General features: G+C 48.5%; 2 protein-coding genes across 2 annotated transcripts; both read right to left on the bottom strand.

The window, feature by feature from the left end:
- Positions 1-1,590: 1,590 nt before the first annotated feature.
- On the bottom strand, positions 1,591-3,161 carry ARB_03380 (uncharacterized protein; the record flags this gene model as incomplete). The annotated part of the gene is made up of 3 exons (XM_003010632.1): positions 1,591-1,780; positions 1,840-2,116; positions 2,189-3,161. The coding sequence occupies 3 exons, from the start codon at positions 3,159-3,161 to the stop codon at positions 1,591-1,593; spliced, it is 1,440 nt and encodes a 479-aa protein (XP_003010678.1).
- An 8,415-nt stretch (positions 3,162-11,576) lies between these two features.
- On the bottom strand, positions 11,577-11,969 carry ARB_03379 (uncharacterized protein; the record flags this gene model as incomplete). The annotated part of the gene is made up of 2 exons (XM_003010631.1): positions 11,577-11,708; positions 11,736-11,969. 2 exons carry the CDS (start codon positions 11,967-11,969, stop codon positions 11,577-11,579), a joined length of 366 nt encoding a protein of 121 aa, XP_003010677.1.
- Positions 11,970-12,167: the final 198 nt, after the last annotated feature.

Here is a 12,167-nt window from a genome sequence, read left to right as displayed (position 1 = left end):
CACGCTCTGAAAGAAAAGATAACACATAAATGCCTCAGAAATGCATGATCCGAAAGAAATCTACTTTCGATCAATAGCTGAAATGGAATCCTTATGGCAATAAATTGAGGAACGATCATTTAATCCCAGCACGCTCCAAAGTCTTTTCTCTTTCCATAACAGAGTCTCCAAATTTCACTAGAAACACAGTTCGACTTGGCCAAATATCATTTCCTTGATTGTGAGCGGTCACAGAAGCTTCAAACCCGCAGCCGTCGCATACGCCCTCAATAATACCGGCCACAAAGGCCGCACAATTCAACATATTCATTTCTTTTGGCACAGATATGTATGTATTCGTTAATGGGTCGTTGTCCGTAATCATGTATTCGTTAGGTGTGTTTGGAGAGACAGAATGTTCAAGAGCATCCGCTGGACGTGAAAACAGGAGCTTCCATAGGGGTCCATGAATGAGCTGGAGGAGTGGAAGGATGCGGAGCGGCCTGACAGGTTGGTTGCTTGAGGACGACTGGGACGTCAACGTACTCGTTGTCGACGAGCCAGTCAAGGATCGATATAGAAGAAGGTCTAGTAGACGGAGCCCAAGAGGGTAGCCTTGTTCGTTAAGCCTGTGTAGTGGATTATTAGTAAAAGGTAACCTCGATGGATTTCTAGCAAGATGCAATAGCTTTACCGTCTTTCTAGGTCTTGAATTCCTGTAACTCTTCTTTGAGCATATACCACCATCTCAGAAAAGATATAACCAAAGCTGGCCTTGCTAAGCTCCGCATTTCGCGTACGGTTCAAATTCCGGTCATATATAGTCTTGCGATTGGAGGGAACCCGTAGTCCTGTTGAGGGTTGGCTCTGCGACGGCTGCGGCGAACGGGGGGGGGCTGCTTGTGCTCCTTGTCCACTTAACCCAGCACCCGCAATCGCACTTGCAGAGGAGGCGTGCCCATGGGCCTTTGGAGGCGCGCTCATCGTAGCTTATTGTGAGGGGATGATGTCCAGATTCCGTCAACAGGGTGGGATAACCGAGCCCTGTCAGTTACGCGGACAAACCTGGGGGTTCGGCCGCAGCGTCGTGAGTGTAATAGACCCTCGTGGCCACTGATCTAGCAGGTAGGGAACGGTTGCTCAAAGCCAGGACGTATTCTTCAGTCAATTGGTTGTTATTTGAACCTTTGCGATGTTTGTTGTGGAAGACGTTTCAGTTGGTTTAACTAGTTAGTTGAGGAAAGCTCTTGTGAACATCGCCAAGCCGAGATCAAGCGTATGCTTATACAAGTAGCTTGTTGCGCACCACGCCATGAACTGCAGCAAGCCAGCCGTTGGCAGTTTTGATTTGACTATTTATTGTGTTATATAAGTATCAAGGCCCTTGGATTGCAATCTATTTTTAGTCTGACGCGTTGGGTTAGGATATATTCCATGTTATCCATAGATTCGTTGAGTTCTTATACCAACTTGGATTCTTCCAGTTGCCTCCCCATGCTTTTTCAAAGAAATTGGTACCGATACAGAGAAACATCTATACCGCAATGCAACCAACTATATAGTATAATCCTATTCATAGCTAGGCCGATTCAAACCACAGCCAAAAAGACACTAAGAGGCCTTGGCCTGCTCCAAGTACTTGCTGTCATATGGCTTCTGTTGCCTATGCCTACTATTCCAGTTCAACGTGCGGGAAATATTTTGGATCCATTCATAGCTGCGGTGGCCAGAAGGTATCACGTTGGCAAATGGGAACCTGGATGCAGAAATTGTAACATAGTCTCCAGGGTGTAGTTCAATTCTACAAGCACGAACTGTTAGCCGGGATGCAGTTTGAATGCTGGAAAGCCAAGTACGTACCTCTCACGACCATCGAAACTAGCCCAGGAGCTTGTTCGGGCATCATAAGGAACCCCTATACGTAGAACTATAGTATCTGGAAGTATTATGGGCCGGAAGTTGAGTGTATGGGCACAAATTGCTGTAAGAAGGATGACGGGGTTTTCAGGGTGTGATAAGGAGCCGCCAGCGGCAAGGTTATATGCTGTAGATCCCGTTGGAGTGGCAACGCAGACACCGTCAGCCTGGACAGATGTAAAATGCTCATCATCTCCAAATATCTCGAGGGAAGACATTGCTAGAAAGCCTGGGAGTTAGACCACATATATTGACCAAAAAGCGGATAAAAGGGCAGTAAATTATGACATACTTGGATTTGGACCACGATCAACGACAATCTCATTAAGAATTTGGAACATTTTGTCAGGAGAATGCGTAACGTTGTCATCTGATTCCTCCCCGATCAGCTCTTCGGCAAGATCTCTCTCTATTTGAGATTGATCAGAGGACCTCCGCCTGCTCCGCATCACGGTACATTCAAATCGTAGCCGTAAGCTGACAGTGACACCTTCAGTAAAGGCTCGCTGCAGTGTTTCCTTGTAGTCATCGAAATCGAATTTCGTTAAAAACCCCAGTGACCCAAGAGAGAATGATAAAACCGGGGGTACAACACGCTGGAAGAGCCAGCTCGCATATAATACTGTCCCATCTCCGCCAAGGGTGATAACGAAATCGACCAGGTGATGGTGATCTTCGATGAGACAGTTGTCCCAATACTTTAGCCTCTGTTTTGCGGTCGGTTCCTCCTTGCATATGCTCTGTGCATCGAATTGAGAATCGTTTTCCAGTCTCTTTTCTACGTAGACTGTGTAAGGAACTCTCTGCTCTGGTCCGAGAAGCCAGCTTGTAACCTCTTTGGTTAACCGAGCCAGGCTCTGATCTTGAGGCTTCGTCAAAATGAATATGCTGTGGACATTGAGCTTCAGCTTCAGGCTGCCCAGTTTTTTCGACAATGCACGCACATTCCAAGCCATGTCAGAGAGCTCTCTCTTCGTTAGGAGCCGTGACGGCCCAGAGGTATTGTCGCCACCATCTTCAAACTGCTGGCCAACCGACGGCGTCACAGCTTTGCCGTGCTCGTCGATATGGTCGAGCTGGACAGCCCGAGGTTGCCCTAGCAGGGAATGCACGAAGCAAGCTGCCTGGTCTGAAGTCTGCGTTTCATGTCGACGGGCAAGGCGCGGGGTATCGGGAGAGACAAACGAGGATTTGCGGCGATGACCACTGTCAGACTCAAACACTACCTGCAAGAAGGGGGTTGCGTTAGCAGTTCCGCATTGCATATCGAACAGGATAGGTCAAGTCCAGCCTGCAGCAGACGGGAAATGGCAGATGTAGCGCTTTTTTCTTTTATGTTAGTGCCTGCGGGGAGCATAGCACAGACATAGTACCTACCTCCAAGTGATGGCGAATCTCGGCATGATCCTCCATGAGATTCCGCGGGCGTTGTGATACTATCTAGAGCAGGAAGACTGTACAGCTTGCATCTTGAGAGCTTCGGGGGACCTAGTTGGTGTATCTGAGCTGGTTCTCTCAGCTTATGACAGCATTTCTTGGATGGTTGGACTAGCTAGAGACCAAGGAAGTCCAAAGAAGGTTTTTAGCCTCGGCCTTATTTCGATGACCACAACAAACATACAAGTTAACGACGACGACGATTAATATTATTAGATGTTGATGGCAAACAAGGACAACACAGCACCAGCGATCAGCAGCTTGATCCCCGAACAAAGGCTACTTTAGTCCCTGCGGAATATACGGACACGATTCCCGTCGGGAACGGACGGGTGGGTATATCGAAAGAGACAGGCAGATCAAAGCCAGCAAGGCCGGGTCTATATACTTACGTACAACACCGAGCATCGCGATTTAGCGCAAGTAAGAAGCACAAAGACAACCCTGGCGAGGGGTGTTATGATAGATAATATGCGTCTGAATGGATAGGAGATGCTGTGTCGCCATAAACCTTGTCGACATGCTGTGGAATCTACAACGTTTGCGGGTTTGGAGTACAAAAACACCACAGGGCGCAGGATAGCCTACAGCCTCATCCTCAAATCCTCCATAGCAAGGCAGGCCTAGTTATACGAATACAGCACCAAGCTCCAGTGTTGCAACAACTGCCTGGTCAAGCCACTTGGACACAGCTCGTAAGAGCATGGATGTGTTCAATGCACTGTCTCTCAGCGGCATATCCTGGCACGGGATCGATGGAGTCAAACAAGCACTGGCAATGAAAGCCAACAGAGACTCACGGAGTCAAGGGAATGGAAGCACGCATATCAACCTGTAGCTGGTATTCCTCGCTTCTGTATTCATCCGAGATCTTCACATACTCGGCAGGAGGATTACACAATACTGGTTGCACCCCCAGATTTCCAAGTTGGCACCCGTGCCTGCTCAGCCCTCTCCTATATGACAAATGTGCCATCTAATTCATTCACTTCCTGTGGGTGTAAAGGTCCCTGTGTGTCCCATTCAAGCGAGATGCCCAGTCAGATCAGCTCCCTTGTGGCAGCAGCAAGATATATTAATCTGGGCTGGCAAACTCGATGTCAAGTATACTCCGTATGTGTGTGTGTGGTATCATTATCGCCTCCATCACCGAATCACTCCATATGCTCGAAAGCGTCATGCTCCTGGGAAGCATCCACATAAGTGCAACGGTTTTAATGGAAAGAAAGCATTATGACGAATAAATCTTGCAGTATGGCGGGCCGTGTTTTTATTTTATTTTATTTTCTTTTCTTTTCTCACCTTTTTGGCCTAGCAAAAGAAAAAAGAGACAAGGAAAAAGGAAAGGAAGAAAGAAAAGCGGGAAAAAGGAGACGATGATCTGACCAGAAATATCTATCTAGGCCGCATCGCAGCGCAAGCATGTCGGGTAAAATGAAGCCCAAAGTCCCTTACGTGGTGACTGCATGGAAGTTTAACGTGATGACTGGAATCTGCATTCCCTCCGAGGGCTGACCACATTCATTATGTTATATTAAAAATTCGTCTGTTTGTTTTCCCCCCTCTTGTTGACTTCAAAGGGTCCTCGACTCGGTCAGGTTGCACATGATGGCCATTTCCTTGGGCCACGATGGTGGATTATGAATCAACCTGGCATCACGTTGAACACACTCCAGCCTGCCTCTCCCATACTGGTACAGTACTAGGCCAGAAATCATTGAACATCCAGCATACTTAGTATATTGGCGTGGAGCCGGCCAATGATTTCTGGCAAGGGGCTGTCTCAACAAAGGCACCTTGGGCCAGACGACGAGGATTCACGCAAGGACATAACGATACTTTTATGTGTCCTGTATGGATAGACTTACGTGCATGGAAACACTCAAAAATTACCCAGCCAAACCTTGCTGAGCTGGATGACTGGTGGAGTTGGTGTATCAACAGCGTTCAAGCTGTGAGATGACCGTGGAGACCCCATGGGAAATAATAATGAAGGTTTCATCGCAAGAAGGAAAAAAAAAAAAAAAAAAGTTGACTCGTGAGGAAGCAGGCAGGGATCGAGGGAGGGGGGTTGCCAGATGAGTATCCAGGTGCCCAACGTGTTGGCGGAGTTACACTTGCAACAGAGAGGCGAGGAACGAAACAACACAGATCGAAGCGAGAGTCAAAGAGGAAAAAGGAAAGAAAAAAGAAAGTGGTAAAGCAACGAAAAAACAGAGTAGTCAGCTGTGTGTGTGTGAGCCCTGAAATTGGCCGTTTGTCTCTGATCCGCCTTCTTCACTACCAGCCAAAAAGGCCGAAAGGAGGGACAAGGGAAGGAAGCAAAAAAAAACATGCGGTGAACAAGAAAGCGAAAAGGAAAAAAAGGGACTACCTCAGATCTTGCGGTCCGTGGGGTTTTAAACTTCCGAGACTCAGAAGGTGTGGCCTTGTGCGGCATCGGTTTGCTCCAAATTGTCTGTCACGGAGAATCCTGGTGCGTGGTAAAGGATGCAGAGAGTTGGTGTTGGGTACTGGCCATGGTGCTGGATGCCTGGACAAGCCAGGATAATCTCCACTGCAAACAGAGAAACAAGGCTCCTCCTGAAGGGTATTATTATTATTATTGGATATGGACGAGAATGAAGGGAGTCTCTGGCGATGAAACGTCCGCGGGACCTGGGCAAAGCGGACGGGCAGTCATTAATACTTTACCGCTATGCTAAGATGCGTGGAGGAGAAAGATCTTCAGTCGACATTAGAGTTCCTTCACAGGACAAGCAATAGCAGGAAAGGTATATACTTATATATACTCCATATAAGTGTATAAAAGTCACCGGCAGCTCCGTCAAAGCCAATCAGGCGGCTTGCTTAACTCCTTGACCGAGGAAATTCGATATCTTGCTTGTCCGCCAGGGTAGCCGTCTTATCCATCCACGCCCAGGACTAAGGAGGGGTGAGAGAGATGGGGATGCGATTTTCTCCCTTCGAATGTGTTGAGCCAAATGCCAGGAGGTTCTCGGATGAAAACACCAGAGTGGGACTAAAATGGTGTCGAGCTCGTGTATACACAGACACAAAATACTTATATTACGCTGGGCTATTATGTTGACCCTTTGGGTAGGGGATAACTAGTCATTGATTGGTTGTCTTCGACTCTTTTTCTGCTAATGGAGCTAATTTCGCCACCCAAGGGAGCTGCGTGAAGGGCAAGGGGATAAACTATCATCTGATTGCATACAGACACACTGTGCTTGCAAGGTATATGTATGAACAATGTGCCTCCAACTGGTGTATGCACATCTTTTATGATCATATACGGAATACGTATGTGTCGACATAAAAAGGGTTGCATGTATATGCTCAGGCTAGCAATACAAGACGACAAAAAAGAAAACAAAGCAGCTTGCATGATGTCTCAAGGGAAGAGACGCAAGCAGAGCGAAAGGTGAGTCACAACTCCATGACGACTATCTTAAACTAGCCCGTGATATCACCATCGATGGGAGTGCATATCAAAAGACTAAGTTGGAATTGAAATGTCGCTCGCTCCCTCGCTCCCTCGCTCATAAAGACCAAACAGAAAGCCTGCTTGCCTGGTTCTCTCACAAAAGGGCGCAACAAGAAAGCAACAAAGCCACTGCGCCTTAACCCAAAAACCCCAGGCGCACACAGGGAAGATGTCCTCCGTTTACACGAGGCAGCGAGGGAATATCCAACAAGAAATTGCCATGCTTCAGTAGGCAAGTTAAATTTAGATTGGCTGATGCGTCAGACCAGGAATGAGAACTCCCGGATGGCAAGTTACATGTAAGAATGGCTTCCATCATCAAGGTATGGTTAGGCATTATTACTGAGAAGGCTCAAAATCCCCGCCAAGGTAACTGGGGAGGGAAGAACCGAACATCCATCTGAACCCTAGGCAGCGGCTATGGACATGGCGAATTGACCACTAAAATTTGGGTATGCAGCTCTCAGGGTTTGGCTGGAATCCCAGCTTTGGAATCCTAGCTTCAGGATCAATTTTGCAAAAAAGGTGGGAAAAAAAGGCAGCAAGGGAGAAAAAAAAAGCAAGGTTGTTGTAAAAATAAATGCTGCAGGCTCACGATATGATCCATGGAACGGAAAGGGGATACCTATACGCAGGTGGATTCGACGCAGTGGGCCATATAGGGATGACAAACGAAACGTTTTTCGATTTACGTTATTACACTTCGATGTGGAGGTTCTAGAGAAATGAAAAAACCGTGCCGGCCGCGTGACAGATGGATAGAACGGAAAGATGGAGAGACGATAGATATATTTGAAATAATACTAATGCTACGACAATGAAATTATCTCTGTGATCTACCCCGTAACTCAGTAGTGGTGCGCACGGTGAAGAAAGGCGGAAACAGAAAAACAAAGCGGACGGGGGAAGAGGGATCAATCAACCGCTACTTCGTACTCAGGCAGTTTCATCACTTTGTCCTTCAGCGGTTGGAACCGAGGTTAGCGAGTAAATATATCATTTTTTTTTGGACGCTGACGATGCCTTCATGTATTACTGCATTTGGAAGTGGGAAGCGGCCAGCCGTGTTCAGGATACATTTGAGAGCAATAATCCAAGTCGAGAGATGGGCTGCATATAAGCAGGGCTGGGGCGTCGAAGGTTGAAGGGCGGCGATGTCAGCCAGCATGCCAGACTCCGTAATCAACTAGCCCTGTCAGAGTTGAGTTGTATACTTAATAATAGTGTTGCATAACATCGATGCATCTGGTGGACGGAAGTAAAAGGATGCCATCATCAACCAGAATGAGGAGGAAGCTAGTATGATATGTAAGTAAGTTGGAGGGTAAAGAAGAGAGGAGGAAGACGAAAAAAAAGCAAAGGGGGTTACTCCGTAGAGAGACCAGCCATGCGCGTGGAACTCTTCCCAAAAGGAACCTGCGGGCCTTTTTCAACTCTGTTTTTTTGGACAAGCCATGTTCTTCGAGCGCTTCGATTCGTGAAAAGAGATCATTTATTGGCACTTGGGGGCGGCTCCTTTTGAGTCGGATGGAGGCACCCGAACTTGCCACACAAGCGGTAACTTGTCCACGTCCGTGGACCCAGGAGGGCTAATCAAGTGCCTCTTCCCCTTTCCCGTATTATTCCAGAGGGAAGACAGGCTCGAGGCGAGGGCTTGGGGGCTTTTCTTGACTCCCTCGGTTATTAGTTACCCTCCTGCCACAATGAACCGTTGTTGGCAAGGGAAGTAGTGGACGCGTGGATGAAACCGTTCACTCCGTCGTAAGAATGTGCTTACTCCGTATACTAAGCAGTAAGTACCCCTATACAGTAGACGGGACTCCGTATAGCCTCAGTCAAGGTAGCAGCAGTTACGGATACTCCGTCGGCCTGTCGATACTTAATGTCTTCCTGCCTTGCTCCGGGATATATAACCCCATGTCAGTCCTGGGTCGAGGTCCCTGGATCAACCCTGGCAGCCCTCGTCAGGGCTGAAATAAGTAAGTCGGACATGGCAGGATACCTGTAAAATAATAGTAATATCATCGGGGCGGGCCCTGGATCGTATATCCTCCATCACCATCTCCGTCCTCCATCGACTGGCCGCTGCTTGTTCATGCGTTGCATGCGAAGGAGGAAGAAGCAAAGAAGAGCGACGGGCAGCACATCCCAAAGCGGCAACTGGGGCTGCACATCTCCTTTTATGCCGTTAGTCAGCCGTCACGCCGTGGTAATACCGTGTACTGAAACCCAACACGACAGCCAAGATGGGTGAAAATACCACGTATATATATTACGTGGATGTGACGAGTTTCGCCCCTTTATCCCCTTATCCAGAGCAATATCCCATCCCCATTATCAGCTAGCCCAAGAGCCCAGGAGTTGAGCAGCAGTCGTACTTAGACTCCGCAGCCAGATGCAAGTACAGTGATTCAGTCAACCCTTACTCCGTATATCCCTGCCTGTGGCCGTGTAAAATACCCATGATGCTTTTGATACCGGCGGCAGCAGGGGGGGGCATCTGGCTGCGAAGATCGTTAATACCAGCCAGTTCGAAAGCGTATGCTCCGTATACTGAGTTAGGAACATCCTCTCTTATGCTCCGTCTGGCGTCCTTCCCTGGGCGAGAGAGAATAATGCTCCGTATTCGGCAATATGTATCCTCTTTTCTCAGCCCCATTTCTCGTTGGCTTCGAGAAGGACAGGCATTCGAAGCATCTTCTTCTCCCAGTTACCGGGATCTGGTGCGGACATGCCGTGTCCTGGCCACAGGCAGCTGCATTCCTTACCACTTAGAATTAGTTGAGTGAAATATCGAAAGAGTAACTCTGTACTCCGTAGAGTAGAGATCTTAAAATGTAAAGGGAGGATGCAGGTTACTGGCGGCTGGGTCTATCAGTTACCAGTTTGAGGGGAGCTGATGATGCTTGGATGCCTTGCTCCTGTGAGAGTCATTGCCTGGCTTGCATATCACATTTCATTCATCTGCCTTCCTTCCTTTGACCCGCTGGCCCGGTCCCATAGTTACTGCCCTCACCACAGACTCGAGCTCAGAAGGGGAGGTGGCAGGAAGAGAGAAATAATAATATTCATTAATAAAAGAGGAAGAAAAGAAAAATGTTGCTGCCTGAGCGACCTGTCGATAAGTTACTCGGTAGGGTTTTTATCTTCCGTTAAAATATGTATGCAGCCTGCATCTTGCATTCCCCATGTGCGACGCAGTCGGTGCAACTATTAATATAGGAGCCAGCCCATCCGTATCTGAGTTGTGATTGCGACATTCGCTTCGGCGAGAGTTCCGCTGTGCTGCTGCGTGCCACTGCGCATCATTTCGACTGGTATTTTTGATATCCAGCTGCTCAGTCCCGCTGTTTTGCTGGTACATGCACACGGAGAACCAACTCTTTCGACAAAGCTGTTAAGGGGTGATCTGAGCGTGTTGGCGGGCGCTTAGGTTTGTTTTTTCTTGCCCTTTTCATATGGAGGTCCCGATTTCTGTCCTTTATTCCTCGTCATCGTTGGAGACCCTCCCCCTCCCCCCGTAAAAGACATAATTAGTATCCGAGATCGTTTGTTCCACTTCTGTTCCGCCTCTGCCTTGTTGTTTCATGCTACCCGCCTTTTTCTCTGTCCTGTGAAAATCATACACGGAGAGTGATGTGGAAGCGTGAGTATACCGACATGGAGTATCACAGTTAGTGTGTCCTGTGGGTCGTGGCATGTTTCTCCGTTGATGGAAAAGAGCGAGAGTCAGAGTCGCTCTCCTGCTTCTTGCCTGCTGATCGCGCCTGACAGGAATAACTCTGTACTCCATAAGTAGCCCCAAATGGCGATAAAATCGGCAGCCTATACGTACTCATTCCGTAACACGAGAGGAAGAGCATGCAGCTTGGCCGCAAGGTTCGCTCTATTTACCTCTCCATCAAGTAGCTTGACGAGCGTGGCGTAGGGGGAAGCCAATAGCCCAGGAGACGAGCGATCTGACGCTGTTGGCTGAACTGCTGCAGGCTTGGGGACTGAACTTGCATGCATCCATCGCCATCCATGAGAGGCAGAGCAGCCCAGCCGGGTACCCCAGGGAGCTGATAGTGTGCAAGCCAACAGTTTGACCACCACCACCACAGAGAGAGAGAGAGAGAGAGACATACTCTTGGTCGTTGGTACCCTTTCTTCTTCTTCTTCCTTTTTTTTTTTTTTTTTTTTTTTTTTTTTTTAATATATATTTTTTCATTTTCAACGCTTTGGCGCTTTTGATACGGACGTGCGATGTTTGTTCCCCATTACTCTGGGAGCCGGGATGCACCTTGGTCCGTTCATCCACGCTCCCGTCCAGCTGCTGTTTTGTCCCTCTCTCTTCCGTGGGGAGCGAACAGGTCAGGCTAAATCAACAAGAGAGATTGTCCGAAGCCAGCGTGTGATTTGATCCCTGAAACAAGAGCCTGTCCTGACCCCCTCCGCCTACTCTCTGAGTTTTCGGCTTTGGTCCAGCAACCTGTCTCTTAGCGTGATACCGCTAATGTAAGACACTCCACGGGCAAATATTAAGTCGACAGGCAGTGTTCAGACGAGACTTTCCCAAGCGTCTTCCTGGTGGTGGTACTGGTGGTGGTGCTGCTGCTGCCACCCCCTTAAGCCGTATAGCCCGATGCTGGCTCTGTACCACAACCACCCATCGAAACCGCTGCGTCCACATCGAAGGAGCCCAAGAAACCCTAGATAGACCCACGCTCTCTCGCGATCTGGATCCAAGCACTGGATTGGCGTCTCCGAGAGATTAAAATACGGCGGCGCGCATCACGTCACAACCGTGGATGGCGGGCGGTTCGGTGGGCGTCTTTGTCGTTTCTTCTTCTTTCTTCTGGGCCTTCTTTCGGATCAGACTACTCTGATATTTCTCTCTGTAACGCTATGGGGAGTGCGGAGACCTCCGTACGATCCGGAGGTGTATGTATTGCTTCTTCTTCGTCGTCTTCTTCTTCTTCTTCCCCTTTCTCCTGCTGCCTCCTGGTTCATCCTCATCTTGAGTCGGAGAGGTGACCGACGCTCCTCCGCTCTGGCTTGACGCTGAGCTTCTTCCAGCAACCCTGAACTGCACTGAACTATCAAGGATCCCCATCGCCTGGTCAAACACAAACAGGCCCGGGTGCATGGCGGCTGCTGGAGCCATGGGTCGTCCTGCCACAGTGCATGACGCTGTTCTTCTGCTTGCTTGCAAAAATGAATTAAGAGTTATCAAAAAGCAAAGAAAAAAATTATATTATTCAATGCCCGGGTGGATGGGCCTGGATACTCCGTCCGTTCCTCCACTCAGGCGTCTTCTCCTTCTTTCTGCTTCCTTTGCATGTTTCTTTTTCTCTCTTTGCTT

This window comes from Trichophyton benhamiae (assembly GCF_000151125.1).
Source record: "Trichophyton benhamiae CBS 112371 chromosome Unknown contix01456_5.r1.exp, whole genome shotgun sequence".
In the NCBI taxonomy this organism is placed as follows: Eukaryota; Fungi; Ascomycota; class Eurotiomycetes; order Onygenales; family Arthrodermataceae; genus Trichophyton; species Trichophyton benhamiae.
Note: the sequence above shows the minus strand (reverse complement) of the source record. Positions and strands in the feature narration are given on the sequence as shown.